The sequence below is a fragment of the Pelodiscus sinensis genome, chromosome 4, assembly GCF_052426305.1.
Source record: "Pelodiscus sinensis isolate ZL-2025 chromosome 4, ASM5242630v1, whole genome shotgun sequence".
In the NCBI taxonomy this organism is placed as follows: domain Eukaryota; kingdom Metazoa; phylum Chordata; order Testudines; family Trionychidae; genus Pelodiscus; species Pelodiscus sinensis.
Window position 1 is genome coordinate 19,731,231 of NC_143055.1, and position 19,821 is coordinate 19,751,051.

At 44.1% G+C, this 19,821-nt stretch overlaps 1 protein-coding gene across 3 annotated transcripts in view; it reads left to right on the forward strand.

The window, feature by feature from the left end:
* The window catches only part of GRK4 (G protein-coupled receptor kinase 4), a 95,325-nt gene that overhangs the window by 66,603 nt on the left and 8,901 nt on the right, over positions 1-19,821 (forward strand). For 2 of the 3 annotated variants that reach the window (XM_006128265.5, XM_075930838.2), the window contains 5 exons: positions 1,052-1,141; positions 5,124-5,332; positions 15,979-16,116; positions 16,440-16,577; positions 18,491-18,622. In XM_006128265.5, the coding sequence (XP_006128327.2) occupies positions 1,052-1,141; positions 5,124-5,332; positions 15,979-16,116; positions 16,440-16,577; positions 18,491-18,622 (707 nt within the window). Of the gene's footprint in view, positions 1-1,051; positions 1,142-5,123; positions 5,333-15,978; positions 16,117-16,439; positions 16,578-16,696; positions 18,623-19,821 lie in introns of those variants that run through there. The other variant, XM_025187342.3, reaches the window with a different exon arrangement.

Consider the following 19,821-nt stretch of genomic DNA (forward strand, 5'->3'; position numbering starts at 1 on the left):
TTCTCACCAAGCAACAAAGTGCATAATGGAAAATAACATCTCCAGTGATGCACTACACTTATTTATCTGATCAGGGAGCCTGGTCTTTGAGAGAAATAAGGGCACAACATGTCTGAATTACAACTCCTTGAAGCATTGCAGAACAATTGACTGATAAAGTTTATTGTTTAACTGACTTGAAAGTACTTATTTTATTTTACACTTCCAAACATTTTTTTTATTTGAAACTTGTTCTGTGAAAAATTTCGATACTTTTTGTTCTGATTTAGTATGAAACAAATGTTGAAATATCAGAATTCCCTATGTGATGGAAATTCTGGTTTTCACCCTATTCTGCTCATTATAATATCTTCAAGAGGAAAACAGGTAATTCCGTATAACATTTCTTATGTAAAGAATGAGAGAGAGCAAAAGTCCAGTGTTCTGCTAAGAAGTCAAGAAGCTTAATACAGAATAATAAAAGACTTAATTATGGTATTCTATTGCTGTTCTTGTGGCTGCTGAATAAACAAAGGAGTTGAAAATGGTAACTCATAAATCCTATTCAGCCTACAGTCACACTTCCATGTGAAGTGTTCTGTTCTGCACTCAGCCACAGACTTCTTGTGTGAACTTGAGTATATCAGTTCTGCATCTAATTTTTTTCCATTCATAAAATGGGAAGGTTAAGACCACACAAGGGTGTTTTTGATTAAATTGATGAAAGATTATAAGGCTGTGTCTCTCAGGAGTGTGGAATTTACTTCCAGATAACTGTCTTTCAAGGGTGTGAAAAATCCTTAACTAACTTAACCCTTGAGAGATGTAGGCATACTAACTAACTTAACCTTCCATATAGACTTCTTCAGTCAACCTAAATACCCCCTCTCAGAGACATAGATTACCTCTGCTCTTGAGAGAAGCTCTTCCGTTGATCTAGTATCTAAGGGTTAAGTGATTTTTCAGGGGTGGTGGGACTAGGAAATGGGGCTGAAGGATAATGGGTACTTATTTTGAAAAGGCTGATAATTTATTGCTGTTGAATTTGTGTAATTAATTTGAATGTAAACAGGACACATCAGGATTTCAGATCTTGGACTAGCTGTGCAAATCCCAGAAGGAGAAACAGTCAGAGGGCGGGTTGGAACAGTTGGATACATGGGTATGTAAAATGCCTATAACTTTCTAAATCATACTAGTGAGTTTAATTACACTTATATAAGTATATGTGACTCCAGAATACAAAGTCATTTTGATTTTGGTTTGGGGATGTTATAATATGAAGAAAAGATACAACATGTGAATAGGTGTGCACATTGTCTGCAGTGACTCATGACCGATATTGCCAGCCTCAGGACAAAGTCTCAAAAAGTAGAGCAGGTTTCCAGACTGGTTGTATATTACATAATTAGATATTGCCAATCCAGTAACAAGTGTAAACTCCTAACTTACTAACCAGTTTTGCTGTTCATTAATAGAAAATCCCATTGGGCATTCCAGTCTATTTTGCCACTTGGACAAGTTGAACTATGATAAAAATGTAGCCGTGTTAGTCTGGTGTAGCTAAAACAAAATACAGGACTATGTAGCACTTTAAAGACTAACAAGATGGTTTATTAGATGATGAGCTTTCGTGGGCCAGACCCACTTCCTCGGATCAAATAGTGGAAGAAAATAGTCACAGCCATATATACCAAAGGATACAATTTAAAAAAAAAGTGAACACATATGAAAAGGACAAATCACATTTCAGAACAGAAGGAGGATGCAGGGGGGCAGGGAAAGGAAGGTGAATGCCTGTGAGTTAATGATATTAGAGGTGGGGAAGGGTAGATGTCTGTGAGTTAATAGTATTAGAGGTGATAATTAGGGAAGCTATCTTTGTAATGGGTAAGATAGCTGGAGTCTTTGCTCATGCCCCCGCGGAGAGTGTCAAATTTTAGCATGAATGCCAGTTCAAAGGATTCTCTTTCAAGTGCAGATTTGAATGTCCTCTGAAGTAGGATGCAGGTGAGTAGGTCATTGAGACTGTCCTTTCTGGTTGAAATGGCAAGCAACTGTTTTTTCTTTGTGATCCTGTCTAATGTCTGTTTTGTGGGCATTGATTCTTTGGCGAAGTGTCTGAGACATTTGTCCAATGTACATAGCAGACGGACACTTTCGGCACATGATAGCATAGATTATATTTCTGGAGGCGCAGGAATATGTATTCTTGATCTTATAACTCACTTGGTTAGGCCTAGTAATGGTGTCAGCAGAGTGAATATGTGGACAAAGCTGGCAACAGGGTTTGTTGCAAGGGAAAGTACCAAGGTTGGTATTAGTGTGGTATGTCCTGTGGTTGTTGGTAAGAATCATCTTGAGGTTAGGTGGTTGTCTATAGGAGACTATGGGTCTGTCTCCCAGAGCTTCTTGGAGTTTAGTGTCCTGTTCCAGTATAGGCTATAATTTATTGATAATGTGTTGGACAGGTTTAAGTTGGGAGCTGTAGGTGATGACAAGTGGTGTTCTATTGTTGGTTTTCTTGGGTCTGTCTTGTAGTAGATGGTTTCTAGGTATTTGTTTGGCTCTTTCAATTTTCTTTTTTATTTCTCCGGGTGGGTGTCAGCCGACGGTCAGGGCAGTGAGTCCCTTATGACCGGCTGAAGTTCTTTTAAATTGTGCTTGGTTCTGTTACAGCAACTGAAGGAGTCAGGTTAAAGCTTAAACAGTTACTATTTTATTGTTACAGGGTAAACTTAGTTGTTAAATGCTACTACTGTGTTACAGATAACACAGACACTACAAAGGACAGGACAGAAATTACACTAATAAGTCACTTACAGGTACCATGAAACCCTTTGGTTCTCTGAGTTCTTATTAAATGCATGCAAAATAGACACATAGCAGGTATATATTCTCACCCCTGCGTTCCAGACTTGGCGTGGCCAGCGTCTTTCTCTCAATCCCTCGGGAAGAAGTAGGGCGAGGTTGGGCGTCCCACAGACCTCGGGAGACAATCAATACCTGCCAGCAGGTATAGATGATTGGAGCTCAAATGGGGTGGGCTGCTGAACCTCTTTTATACCCCTTGGGTCATGTAGGCTTCTTCCTGGGCTCAAGTGGCCATTAAGGAAAAATGGCTTTGAATGCCAAGTTTCCCACGAAGGGTGCAAAGCATAATTTACACCTGGGAAAATGCAGACAATGGGCACCTCTGGTATGTGATGGGCGAAGATTCCTCTCTGGGACAGTGCAGGCGTGTCAATTACTGGTACTAGCCATCAGGGCGACGGGAGGCCCCGGGTCGTCAGCTAGCCCATTTACTGTCTGGTTTCTGTTTATGGTAGAGTCAGGGACAGGCAGCAAACCTGTGTTCCCAGGGCATCAAAGGCTGACTGCCTTTCTCTTGCTCTCTGGGGGGGGGGGGGAAACAAGATGGGGTTTGTGGAAAAACAAGATGGGGTTTTGTGTCTGGCTACAGTGGGTAGTTGAGGTTTATAAATGCTTGGTAGAGATCCTGAAGTTTCTGGTCTCTGTCAGTGGGATTAGAGCAGATGCGGTTGTATCGAAGGGCTTGGCTATAGATGATGGATCGTATGGTGTATGCTGGATGGGAGCTGGAAGCATGTAGGTAACTGTATGAGTCAGTGGGTTTTCTGTAGAGGGTGGTGTCTGATTTTCCATTGTTGATTTGTACTGTGGTGTCCAGGAAATGGATCTCCCGTGTGGAATGGTCCAGGCTGAGGTTAATGGTGGGGTGTAGGTTGTTGAAATCTCTGTGGAATGTCTCCAGTGTTTCTTGGCCATGCGTCCAGATCATAAAGATGTCATCGATGTAGCGTAAGTAGAGAAGGGGTAAAAGGGAACGGTAGTTGAGGAAATGTTGTTCTAGGCTGTTTGGTATATATGGCTGTGACTATTTTCTTCCACTATTTGATCTGAGGAAGCAAGTTGAACTATGTGATAGATGGTCACTTTATAGCAAAGGTCACAATATTTAGATTATTTCCAGTCCCAAAGGACTAGTGACTTACCTTAGGTCAGTAGTCGTTGGCCTCAGGTCTAATTATAACGCATGTAGTTAATCCTGTAATTAACTAAATATTTATTAACTAAAAATAATTATTGTAACAAGGTTAAAAACATAATACACAAATTAGTCTTTGATTTGAAAAGATTTTATAAGCTCCTATAAGAAGTATAAGCAGCTCTATTTGTCCTTTGGGGTTGAACCATGCCAGGCAGCATGGGGTCTCTTGCTATGTTTAGAACTATTTGTCCCTCAAAGTCCATACAGCGTAAAAAAATCCAGATTCTCCCTGTCAGGGATTTTTATCTCCCCTTACTACAGAATCCAAACTGATGAGTGCTCTTGCAAATAACTTCTTCATGGGTGGATGGGAGGAATAAGACAAAGCTTTTATTCTACAGGGGCCCATTTGGATTCAGCCATCCTTCTAGATGGGGAAGAAATGACACCTCTTGAAGTAGACAAATATTTCACATGAATAATACTTCTCTGACTGTGGGGAACAGGCCAGCTGACAGATTTGGGGAGGTAGTATGCAAAGGTGGCAATTACCCGTTGGCCCAGAGATCCAAAGGGGCCCAGAGCTCCTGGCCATTGCAGCAGCTAAGCAGGATTAGGTTCAAGCTATGCATTTATAAGTGTTCAGTGAAGTATAGGGACTTCAGCATGAGCTGTAGCTGTTCTTCCAGCATCATGTTTGATAAAATTACAGAATTACATTGAAAATACAGCCATCTCAAAAAGTTAATTATTCTGGAGAAAAAATTCCAAAACATCTAAATATCATTGATATTCAGTTAGACTCTTGGCTTCTAAGTTCACAAGTCACTTTTAAAAATGTAGCTTTGACTCCTAAGTCACTTAGATGCTTAGCTTATCAAAATTTTACCTTGATTTAAAAATGGTTTAAGGATCATATTGATCTAGAAAAGAAGCAATTAAGGATCTGCTGTTAGCTGACCAAAATAGTTCTTAATATGGGAATGAGGACTTCCTGTAACTCTGGACTTCCATTATTACTGTAGCGTCTGTTTCTAGGCAGAGTGCAATGATAACTTAGTGGATTTGTTTTACTGGTCAAATAATGGAAAAAACCCTAAAACTGTATATTTTTACAATTTATTTTTGGTAGCTCCAGAAATCCTCAACAATGAAAGCTATACATTCAGCCCTGACTGGTGGGGTCTTGGCTGCCTAATTTATGAAATGATTCAAGGACAATCACCATTCAGGAAGCGTAAGGAAAAAGTCAAACTTGATGAGATAGACCGAAGAGTGAAGGAAGACCAAGAAGTGTATTCAGACAAATTCTCAGAGGAGGCAAAATCCATCTGCAGGATGGTGGGTGAAGAGACGTAGAGGTTTGGAAATTAAGTTTCTAATACTCTTTAAAGAGCTGAAATTTTACAATTTTAGTGTCTTGGTTTTGTTGGAAACTTTTCATAATTCAGGTGACATGGCTTAGGTGACCTGCATAAGTCACTTTCGTCTCTCTTTATGATTCATCTATTTATTGGCTAGAAGTCCATAAACAGTCCCATACTACTGTTGTTGTTGTTCTGAGAAACTGAGGACTTTTCTTCATGATTGAAGGAAGATCATGTTTGTTGAATTATAACTTACAAAATGGTGTACTTTATAAGTGTAAAAGCTTCAGAGGTGTAGCAGAATTAGTCTGTAACTAGAGAAACTTAAAAAATAATGACTAGACTAGTAACACCTTACAGACTAACAAAACATGTAGATGGCACCATGAGCTTTTGTGGGCATAACCCACTTCTTCAGATGACTGGAGTATTAAAAGCCCAGATCCAAGGAGGAGGAAAAAATGGAGAAAAAAGACAGTGATAGATTGTTACAAGAGGCTGATAAGAACAATTAGCACCTCCATTATTTGGTTGGTTAAGTCATTAGGATCTGGAAGGTAGTGTGGGAGCCATCTGATGTCTGTTCATTCCATTCTGATAATTAACTTCATTTACAAGTTTAAGTTCCCTTCTTTATATTTGGCTTGTGGAACTGGCCTGAAACAACAAGGTTGGAGATCCATGAATGCGTGCCCATCTAGGTTAAAGTGTTCTTCAACTGGTTTCTGCATCTTGCTTCTTTGAATATCTGATTTGTGTCTATTAATTCTTCATAGGTATATCTCCATATATATATCTATATCTCTCTCATAGAGCTGGACGGGACCTTGAGAGGTTATGGAGTCCAGTCCCCTCCCTTTATGGCAGGACCAAGTACCATCCCTGACAGAGTTGCCCCAGATCCCTCAATGGCCCCTTCAAGGACTGAACTCACAACCCTGGGTTTAGCAGGCCATTGCTCAAACCACTGAGCTATCCCTCCCCCATAAAAACTGTTGAGTTTGGCCAATATACATGGCTGTGGAGGCATTGCTGGCATTTGATGGCCTAGATCACATTAGTGGATGTGCAGTTAAATGAGCCCCTGATGTAGTGGCTCCTGATGTTGGATCCAGTAATGAAATAGCTTGTATAGATGTGTGCACAGAGTTGGCATCAGAGCTGATTGCAGGGGTGAGTTCCTGGATGATTATGATGGAGGTATGTATTGCATGGTTACTGGAAAGAATTTGTTTGAGGTTAGGGGGTTGTCTATAGGCGAGGATTGGCCTGTCCCCTAAGGCCTGCGAGAGTGAGGGGTCATTTTCCAAAATATGTTGTAGATTGTTGATAATGCGTTGGAGGGGTTTAAGTTGTGGGCTGTAGGTGATGACAAGTGGAATTTTGTTGTTTTCTCTCGTGGCCTGTCTTGAAGTAACTCATGTCTGGGTACTCTTTTGGCTTTAAGTTGTTTTTTTCACTTCTCTGGGTGGGCATTTCAGTTTTAAGAATTCTCTATATCAAGGGTGGGCAATAATTTTTGATGGGGGGGCCACTCCAACATTTTGGAAAGTGGTCGAGGGCCGCACTCTTCCATGATATTAATGGAGGAGATGTGGGGCCTGAGATAGAGGTTGGGTGCAGAAGAGAGCTTGGGGTAAAGGATTGGGGTGCAGGAGGGAGAACGGATTCTGGGAGGGAGTTTTGGTGAAGGAGGCGGTTGTGACCTAGGGCAGGGGACTAGAGGGCAGGGGTTTGGAATGTAACCTAGGGTAGGAGGGTATTGTGATCTGGGGCAGGAGATTGGGGTGCTAGATCTTGGAGGTGGGATGGGTGTAAGAGGGGGACAGAAGGTTTGGGTATGTTGAGTGGAGGGGCAGAGAGTTGGGGCAGGAAAGGGTTGGGGTGCCAGAAGCAGGATGTGGCCAAGAGACTTACTTGCCAGCTGCCAAACTAGCCTACCTGCTTGCACAGCTTAAAACGTCTCCCAGCCAGCCTACCTGCTTGCCGGGCCATGTGCTTCATGAATAACTGAGCTGTAGAGAGAGGGCGTGATTCTTGGCTTCCTGTTACTCCAACAAGCAGTTCGCATTGGTTGAGGTCTGCCAGAAACTAGACAATGGGAATGTGTTGGGAGCAGGGCAGCTCCTAAAACTTCCCCCTCCTTTCCAGTTTTAAACAAAAACAGAGCCCTGCAGCTGTGTTTCTGCATGGCACACAGGTCTGCAGGGCAAGCTGGGGAGCCAGCCTGGTGCTCCCCACTGCCTCCATGGGTCGGACTGGTGGATTGGTGGGCTAGATCCAGCCCGTGGGCCGTATTTTGCCCAGGCCTGCTCTATAGAAATCCTGTAGGTGTTTGTCTCTATCTGTGGGATTGGAGCAAATCTGGTTGTATCTTAGGGTGTGGCTGTCTACAGTAGATTGAGAAATGTGTCTGGGATGGAAGCTAGAGGCATGAAGGTAAGTGTAGTGGTTGGTAGATTTCCAGTATAGGGTAGTGGAAATTTGTCCATAATTTAATTGTACTGTAGTGTCAAGGAAGTGGATCTCTCCTGTGGATCGATCCAAGCTGAGGTTGATGGTAGGGTGGAAGTTATTCAAATCCCTCTGAAATTCTTCAAGGGCCTCTTTTACGTGGGTCTATATGATAGAGATGTTATCTATGTAGTTTAAGTGGAGTAAGGATGCTAGGAGGTGAGAGCTGAGGAACTATTGTTCAAGGTCATTGATAAAGACATTGGCATATTGTGGGGCTATGCAGGTGCCCATGGCTGTGCACTGACTTGAAGATACAAATTGTCTCTGAATCGGTAGTAGTTGTAAGTGAGGACAAAGTCACAGAGCTCCAAGTGTGCAGTGGTGTCATCGGGGATGATGTTCCCAATAGCCTGTAATCTGTCTTCACGTGGAATGTTGGTGTAAAGCGCTTCTACATTCCTGGTGGCCAGGATTGTGTTTTCAGGAAGTTTACTGATATGTTGTAGTTTCCAAAGGAAGTCGATGGTGTCTCGAAGATAACTAGCAGTGGTGGTAGCATAGGGTCTGAGGAGAGAATCAGGATAGCCAGATTATCCTGTTGTAAGTATGCCAATGCTTGAGATGATGGGTTCTCCAGGATTTCCAGGTTTGTGTATTGGGTAGCAGAAAATTCCAGGTCAGGAATTAAGGCGGATGTTACTGTAAATTTGGTCCTGAGCAGCATCCGGGAGCTTCATGAGCAGTTGTTTAAAAACCTGTCCTAGAAAATGACCCTTCACTCTCTCAGGCCTTTGGGGACAGGCCAATCCTGTCCTACAGACAACCCACTAACCTCAAACAAATTCTTTCCAGTAACTGCGCAACACACACCTCCATCATACTCATCCAGGAACCCACCCCTGAAATCAGCTCCAGTGCCAACTCGGCGCACACATCTATGCAAGTGATTTCATCACTGGACCCATCAGCCATTACATCAGGGGCTCATTTAACTGCACATCCACTAGTGTGATCTATGCTATTAAATGCCAGAAATGTCCCACAGCCATGTATATTGGCCAAACTGGACAGTTTCTACGGGAAAGAATTAATGGACACAAATCTGATATTTGAAAAGGCAACACACAGAAACCTGTTGGAGAACACACTAACCTGCCCAGGCACTCATTAATCTCCTAGTCACCATGTTGGGTCAGGCCAATTCCACAAGCCAAATACACAGATAAAGGTTGGAACTTAACTTCATTTACAAGTTTAATTCTTATCAGAATGGAAATAACAGAGACATGGGCTGGCTCGCACACTACTTTACACATCCTAATGACTTAATCAAACAAACAATGGAGGTGCTAATTGTTTTTATCAGCCTCTTGTAACTTAAACAATCTATTGGTCTTTTTTTGCCTTTTTTCCTCCTTCTCCCCCTTCCCTTATTTATTCTTGGATCTAGACTTTTAATATTTCAGTCATCTGAAGAAGTGGGTTTTGCCCACGAAAGCTTATGATACCAGCTACATGTTTTGTTAGTCTGTAAGGTGCTACTAGACTATTTGTTGTGTTTTTTACAGTTTTTTTTTGTAAGTGTAGTGGTCCATATCCTCAAGCTAAGGTGCAATATGAATATAGTGTAATCAAGGGAAGAATTAAGCTTTCTTAGTACATGCAACTTGGTATTTAATATGGGGAAGATGTGGTAGAAAAGTAGCATGTTAATTTTCTTGTGTAAAGAAAAAGATTACAGAATAGGACAGATTGATTTTTTTATTTTTAATTTTTTAACCTGTGTTTACTGAAGTAAAATGCAGTAAAACTTGGTAGATAACATACACTTAGGGGAGTTTTTTAGAAACATAATATTTATGTTTGTTATGGTATGATTTACAAAAATATCTTTTTTTAGAGTTATGAAGATACTGAAACAATTTTATCTCTCATTTGAGGAAAGGTGACAAGGTAGGATTGGAAGGTACCCGAGGAAGTCATCAAGTCCAGTTCCCTGTACTCTTGGCATGAGCAAGCAACATTTGGGATCAATATCTGTCAGGGATGACCTAAATAGTGCTTGGTCCCGCCATGAGTGCTGGGGACTGAACTTAATGTCCCTTCCAGTTCTGGTATTCTGACTCTATGTTTATATATTTGCAGATCACATATAATTATATAGTTTAACGAGCTGCTAAATTAGTTATGGATAGAACCTATAAAAAAGCAGAATGTAATTTAAATTACAGGTTTGGACCTCTCTTGTTCAGTACTTTCAGGACATGACTGACCCTGAACCAGGGAGTTTGATGGATCAGGGAAGGTCCTGGCCCTCAGCCCCGGCTGCTGGACTTGGCTCCCAGCCACCGCCTCCTGGCCCCTCACCCCTAGTGTCCGCTGTTGGCTTCCCTCCCCGTCTCATCCACCTGGCCCTAGCCGATAAGCTTCCTACCCCAGCAACTGACCGTCATCCTGGGACTCTGCTTCCAGCTGGGCTCTGTTGGTCTGACAACATCCCTGAGGCCTTGTCCTGCTGTGCCAATTTTTCACTCATGCCAACTCCAGAGCACTCTCAGGGTCCCTAACTGTGCCAGACCAGGGATGTTGCCAGACAGGAAAATCTCAGATTAAGAGGTTCAACCTGTCTGTAGTCTAATAAAAATGCTTGGACACTTTTAAACCACTTACTTCAGGTTTCCAGTTCTTTAAAAGTTAATGTTATGGTGCAACATTGAATTGCAGATATCAGTAAGCAAAGGAGCCAAATAAAACTATATATATGGTCTTCTTCAAGTGCTTGCTCATGTCTATTCCAATCAGATGTGTGCACGCCGCGTGCACGGATCTCAGAGCTCTTTTCCCTCAGCAGTATCCATAGAGCCAGCCAGGGAGCCCCCTGGAGTGGCACTGGTATAACCGCGCATATATACTCCTGCTGGCACCTCCACCCCATCAGTTCCTTCTTACAGCTCATGCAGCAGTTGGAGCATTAGATCTTTAGTCTTCCTTTAGCTTTCATTGTTTCTTCAGTAGAGTAGTTAGCACTGAGTTAGTTTGTAAATAGTTCGTAGATATAGTATTTAGAGTGTAAATATTTAGAGATAGGAGGTCTTTGTTCCTCTTCTTTGCCTCTCCCCCACTGGGGAGGGGATGCCAGGGCCACAGGGATTCAAGCCTTGTGTGTCCTGTTTGAAATCTATGCCCTGAAGGGAACTGCAGGACTCCTGCCTAAAGTGCTTGGGTGGGACACATTGCACACAAGCCTGTAAGATCTGCAGGAGTTTTAAGCCGCGGACAAGAAGGGAGAGGGACTCTAGGCTGAAGAGACTTCTCATGGAGTCTACTCTCCAACTGCCAGCACCAGAAGAGGCCCATTTGGTACACAGTGCCCACTCCTTGGTGCAGGAGGCCTCGACGGCACCACTAAAGACTAAGGCTAAGCCTTCCCGGCACCATTCACTATCTCCTTCTCAGAGGAGATCCAAGTAGGGGAGGGGACATTCCTCCCCCCACAGAACAGGCCACAAAATGCACCTGAAGAAGGGGCACTTGGCCATGAAGGCTCCAAGCCAGACTCACGCAGAGCCTGGGCACGGCCACGCTCCCGTAATGGCTGAGGCTGAGGGAGCCCTACAAGACCTGAGACCATCAACGCCGGAGACGTTTCATGCGGTGCGTGACCTGATAGCGCTTACCGCCTCAGAGACATCCGCTTTCTCCGTACCAGTACCGAGTTGGTCAACGGTGCATTGGTCGTAACAGTCAGCGGCACGACAACATCCTTACCGGCTCTACGGGTACCGGGCCCTCAGATGACCTGGGCACATGGACACCCATCGACGGTTGTTGCTGCAGCACCGGGAGTGCCGGAGCCAACGACGTCTGTGCCACCTATCACTTCATCGGCACTGACTCCGGCACCGGCCCCTCTCTGGGCTATTGCACAACTCAGGTGCAGGCCCCGGCACCGACAGCTCTATCGGTGCTCATATCAACTACAGTAACACAACTGGTACTGGCATCAGCCTCAGCTTCAGTGCTGGCACTGATACCGACATCTATTTCAGATGGCGGCACTGGTGCCATTTCCGGACCGGCTGATGCCTACGTCATCCCTGGCACCGGTCCCACCAGTGTGGTCAGTAGTGGGGACTCCAAGCGTCCTGCCCTCGCAAGGTCTGGCAGTGCAAATGGCACTGCAAGTGCACACTGCACCAGCGCACCCCTTTTTACCCCCTACACCAGTCACGACTCTCAGGGAGCAACCGTGGGCTATGGCCTAGCAGCAGAAGGAACAGGAGTCGGGTGCCCCTCCGTAGTTGGCCTCAGAATATTCATCTGACTTGGATGCGGAGTCTTTGAGGCCAGGGAGGTCCTCATACAGGTCAAAATCGAGGCACCAGTCCTGTTCATGCCACAGGGCTGTTGGTGTCGACCCAGCCCAGCGGTACACTTGGCCTCCCCAGCAATGGCCCTTTTGGACCCTGTGGGCCTACCATCAAGCCCAAGGGCCACCCTTCGAAGCATCCATCTCGGGGTCGTCAAGACAAGGGAGTCCAGCAGGGGACTTGCATAGAGCTCCTTTGTCTGAGACGGATAAGTCAATGTCCACGTTGACTCAGAGCGAAGTGGCAACCAGACCCTCCTCCCCCCCCAGCCTGTGCAGGTAGTCCTGACATTGCAGCCAGGGCCACTGGTGGACAAGCAGGTGGAGGACCTGCTCATCCCGAGGGACTTCTCATCGTCCTCGCCTGATGAGGCCCTAGGTGATCCAGCCCCACCGCTACCTTCGATGGATGGAAGGACTCATCAAGACCTCTTGAGGAGGCTGGCAGAAAACTTGTCAGTAAAGATGTCGGAGGTACATGAAGAGGCAGATCTGATGGTGGACATCTTCTCGGCAAATACTCCCGGGAGGGTGGCTGTGTTGGGGGGATATGCTTTTAATAATGGTACGCTATGGAAAAGTTCTAAGATTGCTTGCCACAGGAGGACCAGAAAGAGTTTGGGGCCCTGAAGGACAAGGGCAGAACGGTGGCGTGTACTGCCTTGCAAGCAGCACTTGATGCAGCCGACTCGGCGGCTAGGACAATGGCTACTGCTATTGTAATGAGAAGGAGTGCATGGTTACAGGTGTCGGGCATTCCTTCCGAAGTCCAGACCTCTCTTCAGGACCTTCCTTTTGAGGGAAGGGGCTTATTCTCAGACCAGACCGATCCGAAATTACATGGTTTAAAGGACTTGAGGGCAATGCTAAAATCTTTGGGGATCCACACACCTGGTCCACTGAGGCGGTCCTTCAACCCCAGACCCGGAGGCAGACCATTCCAGCGGGATTTCAACCCTGACCAAGGTAAACGGAGGAACCGTAACTACTTACGGAAAGTCTTGCCTAGACACAGACATAGGCGCTTAAGATCGGGCCAAGATAAGGGGCCTACAACGTCTGTGGGCCAGCACCCCAAATCCTCATTTTGAGGATACGATCAAGGACCGCGCACCACTCTCACTTCAGTTACTCCCTTTTGGTTTCCATTTGTCCCACTTCTACCAGGCCTGGGCCTCCATAACTTCAGACCAGTGGGTCTTAGGCCTGGTGGCACAGTGTTATTCGATCCCCTTCTGCCTCCCTCCCTCCCTTGTCCCCCTCCGCCCCCGCTCCTCCCCTTCCCTCTTCAGGGACCCCTCTCATGAAACACTGCTAAAGCAGAAGGTTGCAAAGCTTCTGCACCTCGGAGTGGTGGAACCGGTTCCAGGCAAGTTCAAAGGAAGGGGTTTTTATTCCAGATATTTCCTCATTCCAAAGGCGAAAGGGGGTCTTCAGCCCGTATTAGACCTCAGGGGCTTGAACTTGTTCATAAGGAAAACAAAGTTCAGAATGGTCACCCTAGCCTCTATCATTCCTTCCCTTCGCTGCCCTCAACTTAAAAGATGTTTACTTCCATATTATGATAATCCCTGCCCACAGGAGATTCCTCAGATTTGTAGTGGCCAGTGAACACTTTCAGTTTGCAGTCCTGCCATTCGGCCTAACCACAGTGCTAAGGGTATTCACCAAGTGTATGGTCCCAGTAGCAGCCTTTCTAAGACATCAGGGTGTACACATTTTCCCTTATCTGAACAATTGGTTAATATGGGGGTCATCTCGGGAATGGGTGATAACACGTCTCGAATACCAAGTGACTGTTTTTCCAACTTGGCCTCGTACTAAATGAAGAAAAGTCTACTGTGATTCTGTCTCAGACAATAGAATTTGTAGGGGCCTTTCTGAATTCTATGGTAGAGACAGCATCTCCGCCCATACTCAGGTTTCAGACTATGTGTGCAATGATTATGGACCCTCAGAGGTCTCCCTTGACTACTATCCACAATTCTATGCGCCTACTGGGACATATGGAGGCTTGCACTTATGTCGTGACACTTGTCAGACTGAGGCTGCATACACTCCAGGGCTGGCTGAAAACCGCCCGCAACCCAGTGAGACAGCCTCTGGACATGGTGGTTACCCTCCCAAACTCAGTACTTCATTCATTGGACTGGTGGACTCAGGAGGATGTAGTGTGTGCAAGGGTCCCTTTCACCAAACAGGCCCCACCTATAGTCTCGAATATGCTCACGCAAGATCTAGGGCAGGGGATTCTATGCCATCCGAACTTGGGGGCCGTCTACCTTGCAGCTTGGAACCTAAGTGGCTTTCCAACATAGAACAGGGATGCTCTCAGGAAGTCCAAAGGGTCTTATTGGAAAGCAGAAAACTATCTACCAGGGCCCTTTATGAAGCATTGTGGACTCAACAAAGGGGCATAGAACCGGTTACGGCCAATATTCCTCTGATATTAGACCATCTCCTACAGCTCAGGCACCAGAGCCTTGCCATGTACTCTCTGAGAATCCACCTGGCAGCGATTACAGCCTTCCACCTGGGGGAGGGAGGAAGGTCGGTGTTCGCTAATAGGATGATAAAGAGAACCATGAAGGGGGTTGACAGGCTAATGATTCAAGTGCGTCCCTCTATTTCCCTCTGGGACCTTAATGTGGTATTTAAGGGACTTATGCGGCTGCCCTTTGAACCACTAGTCACCTGTTCTTTAAAGCATCTGTCATGGAAAGTGTCGTTTTTGATAGCGATTACATCAGCCAGAAGGGTTTCCGAACTACGAGCCCTTACCGCAGAGTCTCCATATGCAGTCTCTTTTAAGGACAAGGTTAGGCTTCGCCCTCATCTGACCTTCCTTCCCAAAGTGGTTTCTCATTTCCATATATCCCAGGACATTTATTTACCGGTGTTTTTCCCTAAGCCACACAACACACCTAAAGAGCAGGCTTTACATTGCCTGGATATGAGGAGGGCCATCGCCTTTTATATAGACAGGACAAAAGTGTTCCGGAAGTTATCACAATTTTTTATTTCCTTCGCGAAAAGAATGAAGGGAGCGCCAGTGTTAGTTCAGTGTTTATCCTCATGGATCACATCATGCATTAGCGAGTGTTACTATGGACGGGTGAAGACTCCTCCCCCACTGAGAGTGCATTCCACATGAGCACAGGCCACATCCATTGTATTCTTGGCTCAAGTGCCTATATTGGACATCTGTAGGGTGGCCACCTGGTCCTCCGTACATACCTTCTCAGACCACTACGCCATCATGCAGCAGGCCAGAGCTGACACATCTGTGGGTAGTACAGTGCTGCAATTTATAGAAAGATAGGTGTCATTACTCTCCGACCCCACCGCCAGTGGAAATGGCTTCGGAATCACCTGATTGGAATGGACATGAGCAAGCACTTGAAGAGGTTACTTACCTCATAACTGTAGTTCTTCGAGATGTGTTGCTCATGTCCATTCCAAATCCCACCCGCCTCCCCTTCATCGGAGAACTTTGGTAAGAAGGAACTGAGGGGGTGAAGGGTCCAGCAGGGGTATATAGGCACCATTATACCAGTGCCACTCCAGGGGGCTCCCTGGCTGGCCCTATGGATACTGCTGAGGGGAAAAAAGCTCCGTGATCTATGCACGCACGCACACACTTGATTGGAATGGACGTGAGCGACACATCTTGAAGAACTACAGTTATGAGGCAAGTAACCTCTTCTTTTCTATTGAAAAATGCTGTAAAGTTTATTTCTAAAAGGGTATGTATAAAAGGCTAATTAAATGATATAGTTACTATTTCTTTACAGCTACTTGCTAAAGATCCAAAGGAACGATTGGGGTGCAGTGGAGATGGAGCTGCTGTTGTAAAACAGCATCCCATTTTCAAGAACATTAACTTCAAGAGACTGGAAGCAAACATGTTAGAGCCTCCATTTTTCCCAGATGTGAGTAGATGATAGACCTGTCTTGTACTTAAATAGATGCAATATGCTTCTCTGCTAATTAAAACTGTTTGCACTGAAACATAGGAAGGGTGCAGAAGCTGCAAAAAGGGTAGGTGGTGGTATTTGTAAATGATTGACCTGAACTTTGTGCAAAGACTTAGGAGAGTCCTAACAAAATTATTGAAATGGACATAGTGGTATTCTTTCAGTGTTCAGGTAAATAAAAAGTGAATAGGCAATAATGTGAACCTAAAATATTTAATTGCCCAGTTTTCTCTAAAAAACAATTATCTCAAAAAAGCAATGATTGTTTAATTTTACAGCCACGTGCAGTGTATTGTAAAGATGTCTTGGATATAGAGCAATTCTCCACAGTGAAAGGAGTGAACCTGGATACCACAGATGATGAATTCTATTCCAAATTTGTTACAGGTTGTGTCTCAATCCCTTGGCAAAATGAGGTACTGTACTTTGAGCAAATCCTCTTTGTGTTAGCATAACAGTAATGAACATTAAAAAAATACAGCACTGTTTAACTTCCCTAACCAGGCTTTATGATGAAACTTCCTTTTTTCTTTAGGCATTTGCTTCAACATGTTTCCAGTTAACAGTCCCATTGATGATTTGACAGGAGCCTCAAGGCCACACTTAACTTGCATAAAATTGAACAGATGGAAGCTGCACCACCCTATGCTTTAGTGGATGCTGCCCAGAAAACTGTAGCATCTGCTAGGATGAGCACATTGCTTATTTTTACCCTGTCTCTGAAAGATTTCTAATATTACCTATTCAAAGCAGTGGGACTTCAAGAAGTGCCATTCAAAGCAGCGATGTAACAGTGTAACCATTTAAATGATTAACAGATAAGCAGGGCTCGACAAACCACTGTTTCTACTTGCCTGTGGCAAGTAGATTTCAGCTGGTCCCTCCGTGCACCCCATTCTCCGCATGTGCAGTGCGGGGCTGGCGAGTAGCTCTCACCGCAGTTTGTCGAGCCCTGTCGATAAGCATAAACGTTCAGCTACTGAAGTGGTTACATGCTGGCTCCCGGCCATGTTCCTGGGGAGCCGGCTGCCATCCTCCACTGCTAGCTCTGTATCCGAGCCCATAGTGTGGGGTGACTGCTGGCTCCCTTGGAGTGGGACCGGGAGCCAGGAGTGGGGCTGGGAGCCGGCTTAAAAGGGGACTCGGGGAACTGGCTGCCACCTTGCACTGCTGCCTCTGTCTGCTCCTGACGTGCACTGGCTCCCGGGGAGCTTTCTGCTGCCCCAGACTGCGTGCTCTGAAGTATAAGGCCTATACTGCAGAGCCTGCAATGCAGCCGGCCCTCTGGGAGTTGGACCAGCAGCCGGGAGCCAGCTCTTGGCATGTACTGGCTGCTAGCTGCGCTCTAGGGGAGTCAGCTGCATTGCGGGTTCTGCAGTATAAGTTGTATACTCCAGAGCCCACAGTGTGTAACTACTGAGATTTTTCATTGTTACATCTGTACCTAGTTAACTGCTTTTTAACATCCCTAATTCAAAGTATGAAAAAGTAAATTTACTAAATGTTAGCCATTGTTATAAGGATCTTAATAAGTCATACCCAGGTATTCATGTTGAGAGCAACCAGAAGCTTCAGTCTAGATCTCTGTGGACACACCTTGCTTTAGATATTCAGAACATGTAGTTATTTCTTTAATCAAACATGACTTGATCATGCTTCTTAAGTAAGTATTCTAAACTGACTAGTTAATGAATTCATTTAGGACAATATATAGAGTTAATTTCTCCTGCCCCCACTGTGCTGGGGACACTGGATTGATTGTAATTAATCTGAGATAGGCTGTCGAAACAGAAGGGTAGAAAGAGAGATCCATGTTTATCTATTTGGCATGAATTAAATCTAGTTCAAGTTGTGCTTGTTTCAGTTTGGGTAATGGAAATTCAGCAAAGTGTGGGTGTGTTTTGGGGGAATGATGTGGGACACACTTATGAGAATTATCTCTGAAGCAAGAATTATAGAAAGCTGGTCTTAGTTTCTTTACATAAGGGCCCACATTTATGGCTATGGTATGGTTGCTTTTTGTTTGATTGCTGTAACAAAGTAGCTGTAAATGCAGTGTACCTGCTTGTGCATTAGACAGGGTGCAGCTAAGGGAGCAGCTGTGTCCTGCTATCCAGGGCTGAGATGAAACTAATTGTAAAATAGGTTTTAGGTTCTGGGTTGCACAAAAGTGGATAAAGCTGCCTTGTCGTCTTCTGTGCCTCTTATGTTGGCAACTTGCCGTTAGTCCAGAGTTCACAATTAACTTGAATGAACTTGAATAATGTCCGGGAGGAGGAGTCTTTTTCTGAGTGCGTTTTTCATTTTTATCTTTTTCACTTTCATGTAGATGATTGAAACAGAATGCTTTCAAGAACTCAATACGTATGAAACTGATGTCGCTTTGTCACAAGATCTAGATATGAGCAAAGATATCCCAAAACCAAAGAGAGGCTTCTTTCACAGACTTTTTAAGAGAGGGGTAAGAATACTGCCTATGGTTTTGATTTATGCAACATAAGTATTTTTTGCCTTTTATTTTTAAATTTAATTTAAAATATTTATCAAATGACAGTCTCGCTATTTATATAGAAGACTTATCATGGGAAAAATAATTAAAAGAGTAGATTGATGCTTGATATGATCATTGAATGAACAGTGACTTTGAAGAAGATATTTTAGGAGACAAATATCAGGATATTTTAGGAATGTATATAGATTTTGATGTAGGTGATGTAGATATACATGAGTTTTCCATGAACAATTTGACTCCATTTCTAAGACCTAATGTTTAATATATTAAAATATCTTAAACTTGAGCAATCTTTAGGAATTGCACTTCAAAATATTTATTATAAGACATGATAAATATGTCTTGTTTTAGTATATTCAAGTTGCATATAGATTTGAACAAAATTGGCTGTTAAGTATTGTTTTCTATATGCAGACCTTCATATATACAATTTTGTTTGTTCTGCACATAGAAATTCAAAGTGAAACTTGTTTTATGAAGAAAAAGTGCATTTCAATGAAGAACCATAGAAATAATGTTGGCTTACTATAAAGATTTAATTATTTTAAATTGCTAGGAACAAATAATGAATCATCCACAATATAGCTGTGCATTATAATAGTAGACTGAATATTTTTGTCATGAACTGGGCATTTGAATGTTGGTGTAAACTGACCATTTGTTTACAATAAAAGACTCTTTAAACAAGGAAAAACAGAGTACCATTCTCAGAAAATATTTGATTTGTACTTAAAAGAAAGTTTCCAGTTCATAACATAGGAATGGATCTAGTTTTCTAATGGAAATCTATCCTGAGGGAAGACTAGACATTTGAATTGATTTGAAACTGTCTGCCTTGAATGTTGACATTCAACTATTTACATGAAAAATATAAAAGAAGAAACACTTTAATCCCTACACTGTCAGAGTACAGCAGACTTTGATAATCCGGCACCTTTGGGACCCAGGGGTTGCCGGATTATCGGATATGCTGGAGTATCAGGAGGTACTCCGGCAGGGGGGCTGTGACGGGACTGGGGGGTGGGGTCGGGCGGGGAACGGCAGGGTGTGGGGCAAACCCTCTGCCGTTTTGTAGGGAGGCGGGGGAAGCCCCGTGCAACCGCTGGCGACAGGACAGCTGCGGCCGCAAGTGGCAGCAGCGACTTGGG